The sequence below is a fragment of the Polypterus senegalus genome, chromosome 9 (genome assembly GCF_016835505.1).
Source record: "Polypterus senegalus isolate Bchr_013 chromosome 9, ASM1683550v1, whole genome shotgun sequence".
Lineage (NCBI taxonomy): Eukaryota > Metazoa > Chordata > Cladistia > Polypteriformes > Polypteridae > Polypterus > Polypterus senegalus.
In genome coordinates this window covers 54,186,000-54,207,792 of record NC_053162.1, presented here as the reverse complement: position 1 = coordinate 54,207,792, position 21,793 = coordinate 54,186,000, and the positions used below count along the sequence as shown (strand labels likewise).

The 21,793-nt window shown below is 37.0% G+C and overlaps 1 protein-coding gene across 2 annotated transcripts in view; it reads right to left on the bottom strand.

The window, feature by feature from the left end:
• Positions 1–19,470: 19,470 nt before the first annotated feature.
• Positions 19,471–21,793, bottom strand: part of cdh8 (cadherin 8) — a 357,541-nt gene continuing 355,218 nt past the window's right edge. For both annotated transcript variants that reach the window (XM_039763114.1, XM_039763115.1), the window contains one exon: positions 19,471–21,407. In XM_039763114.1, the coding sequence (XP_039619048.1) occupies positions 20,914–21,407 (494 nt within the window). In that variant the 3' untranslated portion in view covers positions 19,471–20,913. The remainder of the gene's footprint in view (positions 21,408–21,793) is intronic.

Genomic DNA, 21,793 nt, shown 5'->3' with positions numbered 1-21,793 from the left:
TACCCACTATAATTTTGCTGATCAATGCGTCTTTGGAACACCTCGCCCCCTGTAGAAATCCAATAAGACAATGGTTTTCAAAGTGTATTCCTCCAAGGTGCCCCAGAGAACCACAGGAATGTGTTAGTCCCCCCACAGTGGTCATGATATTCTTGTATTTTCACTGAGCCTTGACAGTGATGATGGTTTTGAACGAACAAAAGCTTATTTCCTGTTAGCGCTATTATATTTTTCATTTATTTGCTTAGCAGATGCTTTTATCTAAAGCAACTTACAAAGGAGGTAAACTTAATCGAATAACATTAGTCTAGAGCCTGTTTGCTCAGCATGTGTAATAGGACAAAAGTTGATTGTCACAAGTGAAAAGATAACTCATACATTTACAATCAATAAAGCAATTATAGTTAAATGGCCAAGAATATAAAGTTTTTTCTTTCCAATTAGACAGATATTCACAAAACAGATGGGTCTTCAGTTGCTGCTTGGATACATTGAGGGAGTTAGCAGTACGGTGGGCATCCCGTTCCACCAACTTGGAACCACACATGAAAAGAGTCTGTATTGAGACTTGATGCCACATAGAGGTGGCATCACTGGACACTGTTCCCTGGCAGACCTGAGTGGGCGAGAATGAGCAGAGCACCTCACCAGTGTCTCCATATATTCAGGTGCTGACCCATTGACTACTCTGTAGGCCAGCATCAGGGATTTGATGTTAATGTGTGCTGCTACAGGGAGCCAATGTAGTGAGGACTCACACGTGCCCATCTCAGCTGGTTAAGTACAAGATGGCCCACTGTATTCCTGATCTCCTGCAGTGGCTTGATAGCACATATGGGTACTCCAGCCAGAAGTGTGTTGGAGTAGTCCACACGTTACAAGACCAAAGATTGTACACAGCCTGTATTTTTAAAAGCACAACAGAAACGATTGCAAAAACAGTAGGTTTATTTTTATTACATAAAAGTTATATTTACTAATGCCTGAATTTAATCATAATATAAAACAAGTTGGTATCTTTTATGGATAAATAACACCAGTAATTACCAAAATACAGAATTTGTCACTGCAGATATTTTTGATAAGAACAGAAGCTGCTATTTACTCACTTAGCTTAAAGATTACTTGTTAGATTATGCATAAAATGATTACATATTTCTGAAAAAAAATCATTTTTTAATGCAGAATTAGTCACTGTAGACTTTTTTGCTCATAATTGCTACTTTGTTATTTTCTCAGTACTAGAGTGTTTCATCAGAGACATTTAGCACGAGCGGAACTGAAAAATATGCCTTCAATCCACTTGCATCAATCGAGTCAGTAGAAAAGACAAAAGAATCGAGTATGGCAGTAGGAGCAGTCAAGGCCTGCCCTGATACCCACCCACACAGATTTCAAATGTGAGGGGATCTCGCAGCACAGATGCATGTCGAGCTGCATCTCCTCCATAAGACTGTCACATCTTTGGCATCATTCAGTAACACACTCTCTCTTTATGGCTTGTTACTTTCTTGTAACTTTTTCTTGCTCGGTCATTGTGAGCAGTTCATTCTTATTCAAACCACAGGTCTGTAGCTCTGGTGTGCTGTGTGGTGCAGATAAACGCAAATGGACCCGGGAACCGCATGTTAATTACAGGAGTAAATCAAGCCCCCTTAAATTATACTAGGATACACAGCCTACATATAAAACACATGTTCAAGGGATTTTTTGGGAAAACGGACAATCAGTGCATGCCATATGTAACATATTTTGGATATTGATGAAGTGGTCCTCTTTAAAAAATAAAATTTGACACCCCTGCTGTATCTTGATTTGTAGTGATTTGAATATTTTCCTATTTTGTCCTTATTTTCAGTCTTCATGTGGCTCCCCCCTGGGGTTCACTAGTTGGGAATGACCCCGCAAGTTGTGAACCACTTTAATAAGGCATGAGAAGGAATTCTGGAGTCTCGAAGGTGATCAGATTTGAAACTTCAGCATTTGACGTAGCTGAACCTTACAATACCCGGCCATTTGTCATATCAGCAATAACTTGCTTGGCTGTTTTCAGAGAATGAGGAGTGCTTTGTTAAGATCACAGTTTGACACTTTCATCCTTCTAGAACTCTGTTTGAATTCTGTGAAAATCCAGCAAGACTGTAAAGTCACCTTTCTTTTTAAAATCTGAGTCAATTGTCAATGATATTCTCCTCAAAGTGACTTCTGACACCATGTGTGTTGCACTTCTTTCAACAAATAAAGGTGCTGCTCTGGAGTGAATAAAGAAACATCGTTATTCATCATGCATAGTCACGCTTTTGACTGACCTTGACCATTCATTCTTGATCCTGAAGCACATTCAGCGTCTTTAAAGATCTGCAGTCTAATATATTCTATAGATATATCCAATAACTGACTCTAACAGACATTTCCTTGACTCCGCATTTGCAAAGTATGCAAGTCTTTTTTATAGATGTGTACGCTTATATGTAGGTAACTGTGTAACTGTGTTATTTTTCTCTTATTGCATTATATTTTTTTGTAGATGTGTGTAAACTCACTGAGGATATATTCTGAGAGGTGCGGTAGAAGAAAAAATGAACAGATAATTTGTGCGAAATACACAAACATTCAATTATCCATTGATAAATATTGTTGGTGAAACAGTTGAGCAAAAGAAAAAAGTCTCAGTGAATTATCTTTCCTTTGCAGGTTTCCTTTTTCTACATATAAATGTAAAGCGTTAACCAAATTCTTGCTACATCATATTGTGTTTGTGACACCAGTTAATCTGTCCTATCAATTTGTTATTTAGTGTTTGTATATTTTAGGAGATGCTGCAGCACTTTAACTGTTGCACAGCTCTAAGATTTTCTGACTATAACCTCCCTTTTGTCTTATAGGAAGCCATGTCCTGCCATTATCGATATGTCAGTAGTAAGAAAGATGTCAGGCATGACAGCCATACCAAAGATACTGTGCCATAAAAAGTCACCCTGAATTGGTTGAGAACATCTTTGGGAGAACAAAGCAGTAGCAACAGAAGATACCTTTTATTTAAGTAAATGTCTTCACCTGCGCTTATTTGTGGATGATTTTATCACTGATTATTCTGTGATTATAGGCAAAATCAACTTAACTTTCTGAAAACACACCTAGTGATTCACAACATAATGGCATCGCTTCTCTTAGCTGATTCGTCAATGGGTTGGCTGATAGAGTACATTGCTATCAAATGCCCTAGCTTTCTATATAAGCAACCATTAAAAACAAAATGTTCAATTGTCTGCACTGACTGTGAGTTAATGTAAATTAACTAGACTAGCATATATTTGTAACTATGCACCAATTTGAAAACGTATAAACGCACAATGTGCCAATGTGTGAGAGTGTGTCTCTTCTGCTTTTCTATTTTTACCTGCAGTAGTTGTAAAATTCTTCATTTTTATTGGCAAATGTGTGATTTTCTGACAGGTTAAAATGCCAATCTACCAAGTGTATCTAATGTAACCAAGCTCGCTGACACCACCCTTCATGAAGCTGAAACTGAAGAATTTTATCTTTGTGCCACTTCCTTTTCAATCTCTCTTCCCCCTGCAGCCATTACATTTATTTATTTAGTTGGCATTTTTATTGAAAGTGACTTAAAAATCACAGAGGTGTTTTTACAGCTAGAGCACTGGCAAGTTTGCACATTGAGCTAAGAGGGGGCTGACCATGTGGTTACCATCCAGTTCTTCTGCTCCAAGATTGTCCGACTTGGAGGACCGGAGTACCTGAGTTCAGTTTAAAGGAGCATGGAATATGCCAGAGACCCTCCAGTAACACAGTGTGAGAGGGGATTTACAAACGGCAAATGCATTTTAGGCATTCTGACTCAGGCAGAGGTCAATTCAGAAACAGCTACAAGCTACACAAAGTCACCAGTTAATAAAGGAAAGAAATGGAATTTCTTGGTTAGACAAAATTTCCTTAGTCAAAAATAAATAAATAAATGCTTAAACAAGTAAAACATTTCAAAAGCAAAGTCTACTCTAAAGGTGAACATTTTGTATTTGATAATTATTATATTTTTTTCAAATGTATCTGTAACTCAGAATTCTTTTAAAGTAAAAAATTATTCAGTTTTGCCAGAGTTTACCACATTGAATTTTTCCACCATACAGTATCTCTACAATAGGCAAGAGAAGAATCTTTGTCCGGAATAGGTGTTTTCATTTTTGGTGCTGTGTCCTCCGAATTTTGACTAAAAAATTCTCAGTATTTTCGGTCAAAGCCATAAAGGGTTCTGGCCCCAATCTTACACTCTTCCCACTTTCAAAATGGCAGCCATTTGAAAAACTACATTTTTCGTCCTGAGTATAATGTCTGCTCATGGAATGATTAGTGAATGAAATGTTAGGGGCACACAACCAGGCAGTTGCTGAATTGATTAATTTAGCCCCAAGTCCCTATCACTTGTAGGGCTGGACATATGTATTTTTGTTCAGTCTGAACCATAAAGGGGTCTGACCCACATATATCCTCAACAATTAATTTTTTTCCAACAAAACTGAATCAATGAAAGACAGAACTGAGCAGAATCAAATTAATGTTCCAATCAATTCCTCAATTCTCTCACACTAACTGGAATACCCTTACATCGACTTAAATTAAAAATAAAGGCCATTATTATTCTAGTGCAAAACACCAATATGAAAAAAGGGCTAAGTAATGGAACAGGACTTATTGTTACACAATTTAAACATAATAACATATTCGGAGAAGTTCTTACTGGACCTGCTAAAGGATGAATAATTTTTATACCACAGATTTTTCTGGATCATCAAAGTCCAGGTATACCCTTTCATCTTAAATGATGACAATTTCCTATAAGAGTCACATTTGCTATGACAATTAACAAGGACAAGCTCTTCAAAAAGTTGAAATTTATTTACCTAATCCCGTCTTCTCATATAAGCAGCTGAATGTTCCTTTCGCAAGACCAACTTCACGTGAAAATGTCAAAGTTCAAATTGAGAAAACCGCGATTCAAGGAAAACTAATATCAAGGTGCTCCAAAGTTTTTACTCAGAATATTCTTTATTCTAAAGTTTTGTAACTTTTGAAGTTCAATATAAAGAAATGGGGACTTAATTTCCTTTTTTTTTAAATAAGCGATTTACTTATATCCGATTTCTTATTACCTAATAGGAGAATGAGTGGTTGGTTTGGGAAAATCTGAGGATTAAAATAAAAAAAAAACATTCTGTGCATAGTACAGGCTAAATACTATTTACAATATATGATTTCAAGTATTTCTCCATTACATTAAAATCTAAAAACAAAAAGTTTTGAATTAAATTAGCAACTATTAATTAGTCATATGTATAATTATACTTCATACTACAGAACAGCCCCACCCTGGACCATCATCTTCCTATGGTGGTGGTGCTTGTGAACGTTAGAGTTAAGTTATCTGGAGCTTTGTTTTCTTTGCATGGTCTTCCTTGGCAAACAGTGCTGGGCTGAAAGGTCAGCAAATAAAGTTCACAATGACCTTCACGACAGTCAAATTCGAAAAGAGTAGCCAGAAGCCATACCATATGCTCTTCAGAATAGGTAATCCACCTGAAACTAAGCATGTTTAGGCCTGGCCCGTATGTAGTTAGGTGACCAGCAGGGGGCACTTACCCTGTGGATCTCAATGCCTTACTGCAGTACTGGTGATACTGTGTTGCAAAAGTGGTGCTGTTCTTTGGATAAGATGCAAAACTGAGGTTCTGAATCTCCATGGTTATAAAAGATCCCTGGGTTTCTTTTGTAAACAGTAAGGTGTTTCCTGATGCCCTGGCTAAATTGCCCATCATGGCCTGGCCATTCTGGCACTCTAATAACACCTGTCTCTATCTCTCTCTCTCTAACCCTTCCACCATCTAATACAGGAGTGGCCAACCCGCGGCTCCCGAGCCGCATGCGGCTCTTTGCCTGGTTTCATGCGGCTCTTACATTCATATCGAAGTTTGTGTGTTTTATTTTAATGTTCGTGTTCGCTTCGCTTCATGGTATCTTCGTCAAATGCGCATGTGTGTGAGATGAAAATACCGCAAAGTTTCCTAGTAGGGACAAGATCATTTAAGTAAACAATTTGTGTCAAGTTCGATCTCAAAATGGCTGGGAAAAAATGCACAGCAAAACGAAAATATGAAGATGAACACAGGACGTTTTTAACAGAGTGGGAGAGTTTATATTTTTTTGTAGAACGTAATGCCAAGCCATTCTGCCTTATATGTCAGGCGTCATTAGCGCATTTCAAAGCTTCAAATCTTCAGCGCCACTGCAGCTCACCCCATGCTAACATCGACCAGGAATTTCCAAAAGGGACTGAACTTCGCAAGCACGGGTTGGTCACTTTGAAAACAGGCAGAAAAGCAGATACAGTTTTTTCAAAAATTTACGAAGCGCTCAGAGACTGTAACACTCGCATCATATCAACTGGCTTGGAACATTGCACGGTCTAAAAAGCCATACAATGAAGGGGAGTTTGTTAAAAAATGCATCAGTGACGTTGTTAAAATCTTGTCTCCTGAAAACGACAAGCTAAAACGCATGGTATCAGATGTCCAACTGTCCCACCACACTGTTGAACACAGAATATCAGACATTAACACGGCTATTGAATCACAGTTGCACTCTGACCTTCAAGCATGTGAGTATTTTAGTGTCGCATTGGATGAGAGTTGTGACATAGAAGTGTGACGATGTGGGTTCTGGCTCCACACTCCCTTTGCTATTGGAAGCACTTGAACCCAACACCGTCGATAATGTTGCCGAGTGAGCTAGTCAATGGAGGCAAATTACTGAGCAAGGGGAAGGCAGAAAGTGTAACAGTGCTTTTATTAAAAACCAACAAAACAAGTGTTCATAAATAGTGCAGTACTCCAATAAATAAATAAATAATCCATTAAATGAACATGTGGAGGTTAAAAATCAATAAATAGAAAAAAAACACATCCTTAAAAATCAGAGGTTAAAATCTTCTTGTGGAAGCAGTCTTAAAAACCATCAAACAAATCTGGTGCTCTTCTGTTAGTGTTTGTTAGCGTCTCACCTGCTAATCCCGTTTGGGCATCGCAGCAGGCAAGACGCTCTCTGCAGCTGCCCTCCTGAAACACACGCACGAGACTGGAGACCTCCCGATCCCTGGCTTCGGTATGGCACTCATCCCAGTCCCGGAGAACTTGGTTTCCCACACGCCAGGTCGCTCACGTTGGGGATTCCCACCACCAAGTCTCCCGACTTCCACTGCCTTTCCATGGCCTCTCCGCGGCCAGTCGCCTTCCCTGGTCACTCCCGCTACCTGATCGCTCAGCGGGAGCGACATCAACACAAACGTCTGGGTGTCGGCCTAACACCCAGCTTCAACGCAGCTGCCCACGAGCGCTCATTTGCTCGCCCGTCCGCTCGCTCTTCACGGCTCTCTCTCTCACCAACCTGCTTCCTCTCCTGCTCCCGGTAACCTCCGTCCTCTCCTTTCCTTTCTCTCTCCCTTTCTTTTTCCCTCCGAACGTTTCTTTTCTCCTCCTAAAACCGACTCGCGCTTCTTTTTAAAATGACGAGGGCCACAGCAGCTGCAGCATTAGCCACGGGACAATCATGAATGTGGGCAGTTCCTCACCTGTGCACTAGGTGAGAAACGCCCACACCCTACGGATCGTCCCGCGGCCCACTATGGCCCAACGTCCCCTCCCTAAGCCGCGAACACATTGATTATTTATTTAAAAATGGCCTTTACTCAACGAGCTGTGGACCCATAACACCACAAGAAGACAAGCCTCAGATGGCAATATTTGCACGGTCTGTGTCAAACGATTGTGTGATCAAAGAAGAACTCCTTGATATTGTGTGATTAAAAGACAGAACCCGTGGCATAGATGTGAAAGAAACAATGATGGCTGTATTTGCGAAAGCAAATCTGCCCATACTGAAACTAACTGCAATAGCCACGGATGGAGCGCCAGCCATGATCGGATCAGTGAACGGGCTTGTGGGGCTGTGCAAAGCTGACCAAACATTTCCAGAGTTTTAGAATTTCCACTGCATCATCCACAGGGAGCAACTCGTGTCCAAATCATTGAATTTAGACAATGTCATGAAGCCTGTGATGGAAATCTTGAACTACATCCGCACACATGCGCCTAACCACAGGCATTTCAAGATTCTCATCGCTGAGCTGGACCAAGGGCTTCCAAGTGACCTGCCGCTGCACTATGAGGTAGCTGTCAAATGGCCAAGTACTCGCTCACTTCTTTGAGCTTTTGGATGCCGTGAAACTGTTGATGGAAGAGAAGGACAAGGACTATTGACATTTACAATAAATCTGGCTGAGCAGAGGGGTGTGTGTGTGTGAGGAAGGGATGGGTGATGTTCATGTGTGCGCATGTGTATGATGTGGCTCTTTGCAGTAACACAGTAAAAAATGTGGCTCTTGGTCTCTGACTGGTTGGCTACCCCTGATCTAATAGCTATTGTGTGCTATCAAATCATCTGGTTAAATGCTGCAAACTGGTGGTGGGTAAAGTCCCCCAATGTAAAGCATGTTGAAAGACTTACAAAATGCTGTATAAATGCAAATTCTTATTCTCCATGTGCACAGGATAGAGTTTCCAAGACTCATCCCTGGAGCCGGGCCCTTGTGTGGTACTGACTGGCAATTACTTTGTGGTTAGACAACCCACATAACCCAGGATGGCCTCATCCTGAACCGATGATGTGGAGCCATTTTTTGAGCTCACCAACTGCAAGAAAATGAAGGCTGATGATTGAGTGTGATACCAGTTTAATGGCAGGCACAGACAGGAGACACCTTGACAGCCAATACCCTGGAAATGGAGACTGGCTTTGTGAAACTGTATCATTATCTCTTTGAATGGGAAGGAGCTGTAGCTGCTGCAAGAGGTGCAAAAGTACTAGCTAAATATAGCTGGTATTAGCTCCACACATAACAAGTTCTGGAACCAAACTTCTTGATCAGGTGTGGTCTCTCTCCTGCTCTGGAGTTCTGATGTGTGAAAGATCCCGGGTGGGTGTGGGAATACTCATTGTGCAATTGGAGTTTTCTCCAGTGGACGACCGACCTACCTTAATGCAAGAGTCACGGACAGGAAAACTCTGACTGTTGTTTGCATGAAATAGCTGTTTGGAATATTCAGCTTTTTTAGAGATAAGATAAGCAAGGGGCTTGAGAGGGTACCACTCATCTTACTCTTATTGTGTGACTTCAGTGCTAAAGCCGGGAATGACAGAGATGCTTAGAGGGGTGTGACTGGGAGGAAAGGCCTGCCAGATCTGAATGCAACAATTGCCTTTAGTGGAGGAGTTCAAGAATCTCGGAATGTTGTTCATGAAAAAAAAAGGGGGGAGCATGAGATTGACACATGGATGGGAGCAGCAGCAGCTATTTTGTGAGCTCTGTACTGGTCTGTTGGGGTGCAGCAAGAGCTGGGTCTAAAGTCAAAACTCTTGGTTTAGTAGTTGCGCTTCATCATTGTCTTCACCTATGGTCATGTGGGTTATAACTGCAAGAATGAGATTGTGAGTACAAGCCGCAGAAATGTGGTTTCTTCACAGAACTGCCGGATTGACACTCTGTGATAGGGTGAGTGGCTCTGCTAATCAGGAGAGCCTCAGGGTAGAGTCACTGCACCAAAGAATTGAGGGGTTGTTTAGGCATGAAATAAACATGTCCCACAGGTAGGAGAACCTCTGGTAGACCCAGGACAAAATGGATGGCTTATACCTCTCAGATGGCCTGGGAATAAGTTGGAATTCCCCAGGAGGAGCTGGAATCTGTACCTGGGGACAGGGAGCCCAGGTTGACATGCTTAGCTTGCTGCTGCCACAACCCTCACGAGGAAAAGCTGATTATATTTTATATATATCAATTACAGTCAGAGGTAGTTAAGCACTTTGTAAAATATTAAATCACAGATCGCATATTTTAAAATGTAAATTTTTCCCCTAATATGACATTACTAAAGATATTTCCATTTTTTTTTAACTTTGCCACGATGAAAATCACAAACATCTATATGTACACATTTTCCATTATGCACTGACTTCTTTTCATCTACTCTTTCTAATTTTTGGCCATAAATGAAGACTACATGTAGACAAACACTGCAAACGTTTTCCAAAATTTCTCCATCTAGCCACTAAACATGCTTTAATCCAGTTTTAGGGACTCAGGATGTGCTAACTAGGAACCAAGTCTGATCAAATATGCAATCAGCTACTGGACAGACACTGCACACACCCCAACAGTAAATTTAAAGTGACCAAATAAACTAACATGGGTACCTTTAAAATGTGAGAGAAAAACTGGAGTGTCTGTTGAAATACCCAAACAAGACCAGAGAAAATACAAACAGGCTGGGATGAAAAGTCATTCTCCTGGACAAGGGAAGCACTACAGTACTCTTCCCCTAAATTTAATTTAGAAGACAATTGCAATATTTCAACAAAAATGCATTTGCCCTGAATGTGAAGCTCCAGAATACAGACAAATGTATCTTTTGAGATGAAAGCAAAACAAAAAAACAAAAGAAAAAACACTACGCTAAAACTTTAGTCTAGATACCACAAAAATGCATCAATTACTCATTTACTCATATGCAGCGATACCTTAACAAAGTCTTCTTTTGGTGTTAATTATGTTTATAAATATCCTTAATGTGGTTGTTCATCTCTGTGCACCATGGCCTATTAAGAGCCTGAAATATGCTGATAAAACTATGAATATAAAGGATTTACTGGTTAAATAGTACTGAAGTATGCAATATCAAGAGATATATATCTCACTTAATCCACCTGTGACCATTCCTTAGTGACATTATTTTTTTAGGTCACACTGTACAGATAAATAAACACTTTACTAATGCTTTTTAAGTGTAATTATCGCCAGAAAATAGCCTTTTTCATATCTTGTTACATAACAGTATTTGAGGAAGAGATGAATTTTTGCAGTATTAAACTAAAGTGTTACCAACGCTAGAATTTTCAAGATATCTCCCTGAGCTTTAACATTTGAAATTAGAGTCCACAATTTTTATAATAAGGTAGAATAGGTGGAGGCTGAATAGTGAGCACAGATGGCGTCTTCAGGAAGCACTCCACTTCAAGTGCAGTAAGGAGCTGCTCCTAAGAGCCAGGCTTTGCTGGTGTGCAGCTGAGCTCCAGCAGTTACCATAGTTCAGTCTATGGCAAAACACTTGGTGTAGCAGGCAGGATTTGCACATAGGTGCCATATGTGGCAGTACTGTACAAGAAAATGTGGGGGGCTGAGTGGAGGGCTCAGCTAATGTCCTTAGGAAGTGCCCTGCTTACAGTGCTTAGAAGAAGTCTCTCTACAGTTGAGACTATGAGTCCTCCTGTATCTCGTATTGTAAGCTGTTGCTTCTGAAGTCCAGATGTGGTGGCTTTGCAGTTCACCATTGGTAGTTACCACGGTGCAAATGTGTGAACTATGACAGCTTCTGGTTTGAGTCCACAGCAAAACAGTCATCTATTCAGATTTTATTTGCAATATATTAAAAAAGTCAGTTTAAGGAAACCATCTTCAGTGCTTGAGCGGCCATTTATTGTACAGATAAGAGTTCAATGGGTGCTCTGTACTAATGGATTATGGTTTATGTGACAGAAGACTGCTTTTGTGCTTAAGCCTATAAATGTATAAACACTGACAAGAGTGTAACCTTCAAGCTGACTTTACCAGGAATTAATTTAAAGGAACACTAGAAGGCTTTGGGCTAAAATAGTGGGAGCTAACTGACTTCTCCCAGCAGTACAACCTCAGACAGAAGAAGAACAGCAGTCAGCCTTTTCACTTGTATATTTTTAAAAGTGCTCTATTCTCCATTATGGAGGTCTAGCTTATAATATCATGAACATTAGATTGTTGCTTAATAGTGAAATGGGCATTATCTTGGCTGTTAGCAGCGTTATCTCTTTACTCCAGAGAGAAAACTTAATAAACAGGATTTCTATCTCATTCCTCAATTCAGTTTTTTTACAGAATAATTCTTTACAACAAAAATGTACCTTTAACTTCCTTTAGAAAGAAATAAAAAGGAAATATTGAGCTGTTTGAGATGACACCACATGTTAATCTATAATTCAGAATTTCAACACAGAGAACCAGTGTTATTGATCACTCATTTATTCACTTGTCGTTTTTTTCTTTTGGTTAACCAGTGTAAAGCCATGAAAACAGCTCACTGCTCATAAGCATAAATGCAATTTTATGATAAACTGCATCACTCTTTATTTTATTTTGCAGAGTAAAAAACAGCACCATCTAATTCTAGAATATAAATGCTTTTATATTGTATTTTATAGCTATTATAGCATCCTTGACTTTCAAAGTACATTTTTAAATTCTATTCACATTTTTTACAGTTAAAGAGCAAACTATCCTGTCATTCAGGCATTGAACAAAAGGGCAACTTATTTTCTGAAGTATGGACTAACCATATTCCAGTTTCCACTAGCAAACAAGCAAAACTGTCATCTGTTGTCATCTGCAGTAGTGCTCTCAAAGTGTGGATTGTGACTCACCACTGATTGAAAAAGGGAACTGATTAAAATATTTTCTGACAATTTCAAAGAGAATGTTTCTATTAATACTACATACCGCTGATGTTAGCATATAATGGCTTGGAGTGTTCTGTGTGGAGTGTTTTCCCTGTACTTATGTGGATTTTTTTTACCAGTATGCCATGTTAAAATTTGTATTGGCTTTCTTGCCCGAGGTCCTGCTTTGCATCCCGTGCTCCTGGAAAACAAAAAGCTCAGAAACACAAATATGTCATCTTTTGATGTGTGAAATTTAAATACATCTAACAATTCAGAAAACGTTAGGTTTAAAAACTTAGTTATTTTGTTACAGCAGAGTTTTGTTAAAAAAAATAAACAAGATGTCTTCCCATTTGGAGTCCCTAGTGAATTTATTGGGTACTTTGACCTGAGATATTGGCCATATTAACTTCATGTTAATCACTTATTCACTAGTAACCAGAAAACAGCAGTAGTCATTAGCCATAGTATCCATGTTAAAAATAAAGGAAGAATACATAAATAAAAATGAAAGTTTATCTAGCAACTACCTTTGTTGGCAGTTCCTGTTCTATGCATGTCATCTCTACCGTCTTTTACAATTTATTCAGAAAAAAAAAAAAGAATTTCTTGGCTACTTTTCTCTTACACCTCAAAGAGACCTACTAAATTAAAAAGAAGTCTTCTCCACTTTCTTTGAAATTCCTCTTTGTGCCACTCACTGGACTTAGTCCATGGTGTTGTAATCTTTCACTCTGCCTTACTGAAGACTTCTCTTGTATTACAATTCACAAACTATTAACAAACAATAATGGAAAATGTGTACCCTTCATAAAGATAAACTTAACAAGAATTTGGATAAAGCAAAAAGTGATGAAAAGTATGATGATTCAGCTCCCTTCACAACAGTTTATAGTTTTATATGTGCCCTCACCAGCATTCTCTGGGACAATAGAAGTTCTGTCTGTAGTAACCTGCTGAATATAATTATCTATGCCCTGTTAGTCTTCAGCCTTTGAAATAAAGATCAGAGAAACGGCACATACCTGCATTCTTTCAGGTGCATACATGAAGGAATGAAGTACGTTGTCAGCAGCAAAGGGATAATGCGTCTTTGGAGGTTTTTTTTTACAGTGTTGTGGGCGTATCTCCTTGAAGGTCCCTTGGGGAGTTGTATCGGTTTCAATCCACTGATTATGTCACCATACGCTTTAATTCATACTGTGCTACCACAGGATGGAACTGAAAGTCAGAAATTAACAGAGTGGACTTGGGGGTGAATTGTGGGTCAAAGACAAAGCAGAGGGCTGTAACCACCAAGACTTAATGATCATGAAACAAAGCTAAAGTGAAAAGACAAATCACAAAGTCAAAAAGCCTAGCAAAAATTGTCAATACAAAGGAATTCAAAAAGAACACACATCGAAGGGGCGTCCCGGCCAGGCATGGGACCTGGCTGTCTGCCACAATATATAGATTTAATGTTTGAATGTGAGTTTTATTGTTAGATGTGTTGGAATAAGAAAAATATAATATTCTTAAAAAGTCTTGAAAAATTGTTATGAAATGTCAAAAAATAATACTCATTGTCTTTTACTTTTGTGAACTAACACAATCAGGATCCTGGTATGAAATAATACAATATATCAAAACAAAAACAAAAATACACAATCCATATAGAGGGATCAAAATCATCATAATAAAAACTTCAGCATCAACAACAATCCTTAACAATAATCAAAAAATAACAAGATACCCATTAAAAATATATCCTGGTCTTAATATAGCATCTTAATTAATCATTGCTGCATGCAACAAGGTTATTATAGTTAACCAAAACTAAAATCAAAACTGAAACTATTATTAAAAAAAACATTTTTGTAAATTGAAATAAAATAATTAACAAAACTGAAATGAAAAACTAAAACTAAACAAAACTATTAAAGTAGCTGGAAAGACTAACAAATAAAACAATAATTTACTAAAATAATTTTAGTTTTCGTTTTTGAATGAATATTCAAACCCTTGTAAGTTTTAACTGTAAAACAGAAAGTCATCCACCACGAACCGCTCATACATTTTCATCCAATGAACAGCAGCTGGTGATGGAGGGCAAGTGTTCACACAGCATTTGCGGTAACAGAGCAAGCTGAATGAGGTCGCGTAAAATGTGTGAACTAGAAAGCGATTTACGTGCTGCCTTTCTTACGCTTGTTGTATGTCAAGATGTAATTGAAACGTCTGAAATTGAAATGTGCTGGTTAAAAAGACCTTTACCATATGGACAGAAAAATCACAAGTAAGTAATGTTTCAGTTTATTTCTCAGGTGACTGCTTTTTTGTTGACAGCAATTCGCCTGCCACTCCGCACAGGAGAAATTGTTTTTATTTTCTCATATGTGAAGTATAGAGAAAGTATAGTAATCATGAAAAAATTTGACCTCAATATTTTGATGAATCTTGACGTTATAGACCTCCCTGAGTCCAAAAATACTGTTTTTTGGAATTATCTCTGTGTGTGTGTGTGTGTGTGCGCGCGTGTGTATCTGTGTGTTTGTGTAAATACGATAACTCAAAAACGCAGAGATAAATGGATGAAATTCGGCATGTGGTTGTTACACAAAAAATTATAGATCTGTATTAACTTTTGGACCAAATTCATCACCTGGAAGTGGTACTGTACCTGAACACATACTCAATTTTTTTTTTATTCGTGCAGCTGCAGAGTCCAATTTATTCAACTTTACTTTTATAATAATTGCTCAACATATTAATTTGATTTGTTGGTGATGGTTCTATAAAGTACATAATATAAAAATAAAATTATTGTCTTACAGTTTATTCCTCAAATATCCATCCCCATAACTGAGTATATGAGAAAGTCTAGGGGAGACCACTCCCTATTTTTGAAAATAAAAGAACACTAATGGAGAGACTGACAAGGTCATCATACAACACCAGCAAATTGTTACTGACCAATCACTTTTGCTTTAAAAACATTGTTTAACAATGAAGTGATACAAACAAAGGTAGGCAGGAGTGTCTGCCAAGCGATGAAAAACTGAACATACTAATGGAGTTTTGTATTTATTCTATATTTATAATTTATCTTTTTTAGTTCATATTATAATTATTATAATATATATAATAATTATATAACTCAAAATACTTGATATTGTGAAAGTAATCCATTAGCAGAATTATATTTCAAAATATTTGTCTCCCTTTTTCAATGTTTTTTTCTCTCTCTCAAAATAGATAGTTGAAATATCATATTAATTTTGTTCTTAACATCAGTCTTATCATACATATTGCATACCAGGGATTTTTCCTGCCTTACATCCAAACCTGCTGCGGTAGGCCCCAGGTTTCCTGCGATCCTACTCTGGATAAAGAGGTTTAGATAACTTACTATATTGTTCTTAATCTCAGATGCTGTCTCTGTCGTTTTGTGACCGCCATACTCCTATTACCTGCTCTTACTCTTCTCATTATGGGTTTACTGTTCTTAAGAATGGGCTAATGATCGATCTGTTCTTAGCATAATTCTTTTTTTTTCGTAAAAATGTGATTGCTATGTATTGATTGTAATAAAATATAATAAAATAAAAAAAAAAAAAAAAAAAGAATGGGCTATTCTAGTCTCACTGCCCCTAACTTTGACACAACCTGCATGTTTTTCTTTGTTTCCCTCAATACAGCTAGGTGGGATCTACAAACTGATTCAAGCGCTGTTCTTCCTAAGCCCCCGTGATTTTCATGATCACACCTGTCAGAACAAAGTAGATTCTGTTTTCTGATATCTTTTCAGGCCTGCAGGTGGAAACATTCTGTCTATAAATTGTATGTGTCTGAGATGGAATCAGAGATCAGTATGGCTGGTAGAAAATAACAAAGCCCAGCATATTGTCTTGGAGCAGGATATGTTGTGTGCTGTAGACATTTAGAGTAAAAAACCCTCAAACTTTAAAATTCACCTAAATTTCATTGCAAATTGGCCCATTTTGTGCAATAAAAGAAAAACATCAAAAGTCCCAACAGTTACCACAGATTTGTTCTGCACAAATGACATAGAAAATATTTTAAAAATTATAAAATTGTGTGAAATTGTTCATATTCAGTATCTGGTTTTGATTATGCTTGTTTTTATCAGAAAAAAAAACAAAAAAAAACAAAAAAAATCAGACATTACACCATGTAGTGTAGTAAGCTTCTGCTAACATTAAACTCATATCCAAATCTGTTAAGTGTATAGTTCTGTCTGATTGTGACACAAATCTAAACTCTGTAGGAGCTCCATGCCATATTTACTAAAACAAAAACTGAAACTAATAGATATAATAATTAAAAAAGAAATGTCTTTTTGAAATAAAAACTAAACTAAAACTAAAAATACATGATGAAGGAAAACTAAAACTAAGCTGAATTTCCGAGTAAGGTCAGAAAAAATATGGAAATAAAAACTAATATAAAAAGGCAAAACTATAATAACGTTGGCATGTAGTCTGCCTGTGTACTGTCAATGTCTAGTATGATTTTCAGTTATTCTCATAAATATTACATTCTGACCTCTAAGACTGTACTCCCCCACCCTCACTATTTAATTATATATTTAATACTTTTATTTTTTGGCTTCTATTTATTTATACCAGCTATTGTTTATTACATATATAATCCATGTCTGGATTTTGTCCTACAGCCATCTGCCATTTTGATGATTCTAGGGGGACTCTGTTAATCTACCTAAATCATATTAATGTGCTATTTATCATTTTGTGTAAATTATTCATATGAACCAAAAATGCAGCAATCCCAGTGCTGATTAGGTGCTTGTGATACAAATTAACCTTAAAATAATCTTATTGGCTAATAGATACCAGCTTTGACCCAATCAGCTTTTTAATATAAATAGACAATACTGCTAGCTGCCAACTCTTACAGATTTACTTGGCATGTAGTGATTTCAGAAAAACAGACATTATACATTTAGATATGTAATCAGTAACTTCTTTAAGCCCTCATTAGTAAATGTTATTGGGTATTGGTGACCTATTTGCTTGTAGCCTTTTTATTCCACTAATATAATCGAATCACTTTTGGGGGTTTTTTCCAAGCCACAGTATTTTCCTAATGTTCCTGTGGTGCAAACTATAGTCATGTTGCTACATTACTAAGAGATTAAGTCTATAACAAAAATACTTTAGCATGTTTGTTGCTTAATTCTGTATATCCTATTCTATGTTAAACTACTTTACTTTCTAACTGGCCACACTCATACTGCAAAAATACTGAACAAATTCTGAAGGTTCCATTTTTACAACTTTTTAACAATTTTTAAGCACATCAGTTACTGCAGGAATTATTTTTATAGGTTTTATACAGTTCACTTTTCTTTATTATTTTGTTCCTATTTACGTTTCATTTTCCATCTGCGGAGGGGAATCTACTTATTCTCCTGTCTCATATAATTGTGTGTAGTGTATGAAAGTATCCTGAATAATATGAAATATACCTTTTTTTAAGTATCACTTTGTATTATAGTTTAATAAAGCTTGCCAACCATGTTTATAGATGTAGGACTCTATGTGAAAGGTGCGTTTCTTAAATTGAACAGTTTTGAGGAGTGTGTTGAGGCAACATGGTGGCAGTCATTAGTATTACAGTCCAACCCAACCTGTGTCTGTCCGTATGCTGCAGTTTTCCTTTAAAGACTCCGGATTCCTCCTGCATCCAAAAGACTTTCTTATTAAGAGCTGCTAAACTGGCAACTTGGCCAGGCACATTTCATGTGACAGACTGACACCTCATCCAAGGCTGATTCCTACCTTACTTCCGGTGTTGCTGGGGCAGGCTCCTGCTCCCTGAAAAATAAAACCGATTGAAGGATAGATGGAGCTTTAAAGGAAACATCAGTCATCCTATATTGTGGAGGTCTTTTGGCCCATCATTCCCCAAATGACTCTAATATATCTACTTCTAGTAGAAATTTTTTCTTGTCACTTTAATATATACTACATTTATATTTATCCCTATACAGTAAATACTATATTAAGCTTGGAAAATTAAGCATCTAATTCTGCTTCTTGAAATAACTCTGGCATTATTCTGAAGCAGTATTTCCAAAGAATATATGCTGCTCTGTAAATAAATTTAATAACTTGTATTACTTTTTCTACAGCTTATTTGTGGGAGGTGTAAACTATAACATCTAAAAACAGAAAGAGAAAACTTGAGACCCCAAACAATAAACCTGGCTTATAGGATTATCATTCAATGTAGTGATTCTATCAGGGGAAAAAACATTAAGAATACAACCTATGACATTAAATAACAAATATATCAACATAATTTTATGAGGTTTACTTCATAAGTAATGACTTTTTCTGGAGTATGTGGTATGAATCAGCACGAAATCAAGTGTATTGCAATATTCTGCCTTTAAGGATATTCAAATGAAATATAATTGCTGGATTGTAGGCATAAACACACCTCTCACCTGAGTATAACCATAGAAACTTAACAAAATTTAAAGATGAATCATTCTGAGGTCAAAACGGACACTGCTTTAAATTATTTCACTGAGCTGTACTTTGAGTGGAACCTGACCAAGATAGAAAAAATACATATATACATACCATTCTCTTAAAATGACATTATGATGAAGTAGCTGTGGATGATGAAAATGTAATAAAAAAATCAGCAGCTATTTCAGCTATATTGTTAAATGACATTGTATTTTTTGATTTTTTTTTTTAACTTGAAATTTCAGTATGAAATCCATCACTGCTTTTCCAAGGATCAAATTAACCAGAAGAGGACTGACACACAACTCCTTTGATGTAATATACTAGTCATTGTTCAAATGTAGGCAATCCTTAAATGGAGACAACAACAATAAGTATTTATAAAAATATATTTCACAAAGTAGGAAACAATACAGGGGTATCTCTGATTACAATACATGGATAATTAAACATACAAGGTAAATAGCATTAAAGCACAGTAGAAAATATGATTTGCATGTAAGACTATTTAGTATATAGCATCTACTGGGAACTGCCATGTTGTAACAAATTGTTTATGCACACAGCTTTAGTGCCATTTTGTGTGCAAAAGCTATCGTGCATAGACAAAATCTAGGATTTAAAACAAAAGCTAAGAAAGTTAGCAGTAAATCTATATACAGATATTTGTCTAATATATAATGTAGCACAATAAGCAAATGATTAAATTTTTAGCCTTTCCTTTTGCTGGATTATGTAATCAGGTATATTAAATAACATTCTTGAATGTCTAGGGTCCAGGTATTCACAATTATCGCTTCATTCCAGACTTTGTGCTTAGCATATTACTGGCAACCCTGTCAAATACATATTATTACATATTTCATCATTTCATCATCTGTGTAGATACCATCTTCTTTTCACAGTACTGATTCCATACTAATACTTTTACTTTATTACAACTGCTGGCTCAGATCATTGATGAATGGTTTGAAAAGGTGACACCCATTTAATACTTAGATACACAAAAGAATATTCAGAGATGACAGAGAGTGGTCACTTCTTAGGGATAAGGGACGAGGAGTCTGCTCTTCAAAGAGCTGAAGATTTTTTTTGTCTCTTTGCTTCCATAAAAAGAAGGCCGCTTTGTTATTTTAATTATTATCTTCCATTGGCCCAGTGTGTCAAAGTTTGTGCCAAACAAGCCGAGAATATACAACTGTTAAGACTTACAAAGCAAGTCAGTGGGTTGATACAGTCTGCAGTAAATCTGTCTACCACTTTTAATGTCATTCTTAGGAGATGCCCTGCAAATGCCATTTTATTAGTTGCTTATTTCCAACTGTGAAGTAAAGACCATTCTGTATATTGCTTGTTGATTTTTTTTTTCAGTTTGGCATAATGGTTTGCAAATATTTTAACCTTTTATCGTTCAAACTAGCAAGACCCTGAGGTCCCCATCAAAGCAGAATCTATTTTTACATCCCAATCAGTTGGTCTTTGTGTACAGCATGTCCTCCACCTTGGTTGTTAAAGCGACTACCTAGAATCCAGATCTTGATGTTTCTGGTGGTCACAGTGAACAACAATACCCAAAAAACTTCTAGACACGCAACAGAATCTAAGTCACACTCCACAAGAATCAAAAACCTTCTAAAATTGATGTCATTTAGTTTGGCTCAACATTACAATGCACTTGATGAGGTTGAAGATGAACTCTATACTTTCCTCTAAGAAAAAAGGTGTCTCCTTTTTTGTAGCCGCTTCTAATAATTGGCAACCCTAGAATAATACACAATTATGCAGACATAATTTGATGCCATCTGTAAATCCATAGTCAAGTCTCTTTGTCACTCTCTCCTACAGAGTAAAGCTCCCCTAGTCTTTTAAATCTTGGACCCCATTCTCTGAGGTAGTCAAAGTTCTGGTCTGAGTCTGAAGAAGTGGATTCTAAGGAGCTTAGTGATCCAGCCACTGAACCTCGTCCTTCATAACCATAAATTTGAATAGAGTCATAGGGAGGTGCTGTGGGATCATTATCAGCTTCATGTAGTCGTACATTTATAAATTCATCGACATCAACACCATTAGGGGCAGGATGCTGTCCTTGCCTAGGCATAAACTGTAGATCTGGTTTGATATCTTTGCGTGGCAAAAATCCATTAATTCCATCAGGATTTTGTAATGTAGCGATATCAAAGGCTTCTGTGTCTTCTTCTCCTCCACCTTCATCATCATATCGGATGATGTTCTCGCGCACATCTTCATCATCTTTGATTATGAGTGGCTCATTTTTATGTCTTCGTAATGTTACAAACAGGACCACAATAACTGTAAAAAACACATTCAAAAATTAGACTACCCATAAACATATTTGATTTTTTTTCTGTCAAAATGCAAATAAAAAAGTACAAGTTCTTAGAGCTTTTCTTTTATAATCGTCATATCAAATAGTTTAAAAACAGAGGTGGTAGAGTTAATAGAACTCATATGCTCAGCAATGACACTCTCTGCTTTTCGCTGCTTGAAAAAAGTTATCAAAAATCTAGGTATGAAGTATTTGTGTTGTTAAATATTCACTGTGAGTTTTACTTTAGATCATTAATATATCATCATTAATGTATTCTTAATCTACCTTTTAGATTGTTTTTCTGCATTTTTTACAATGTATTTATTACTTTGGTATGGTTGAATATCACAAAAATAAAATGTACAGA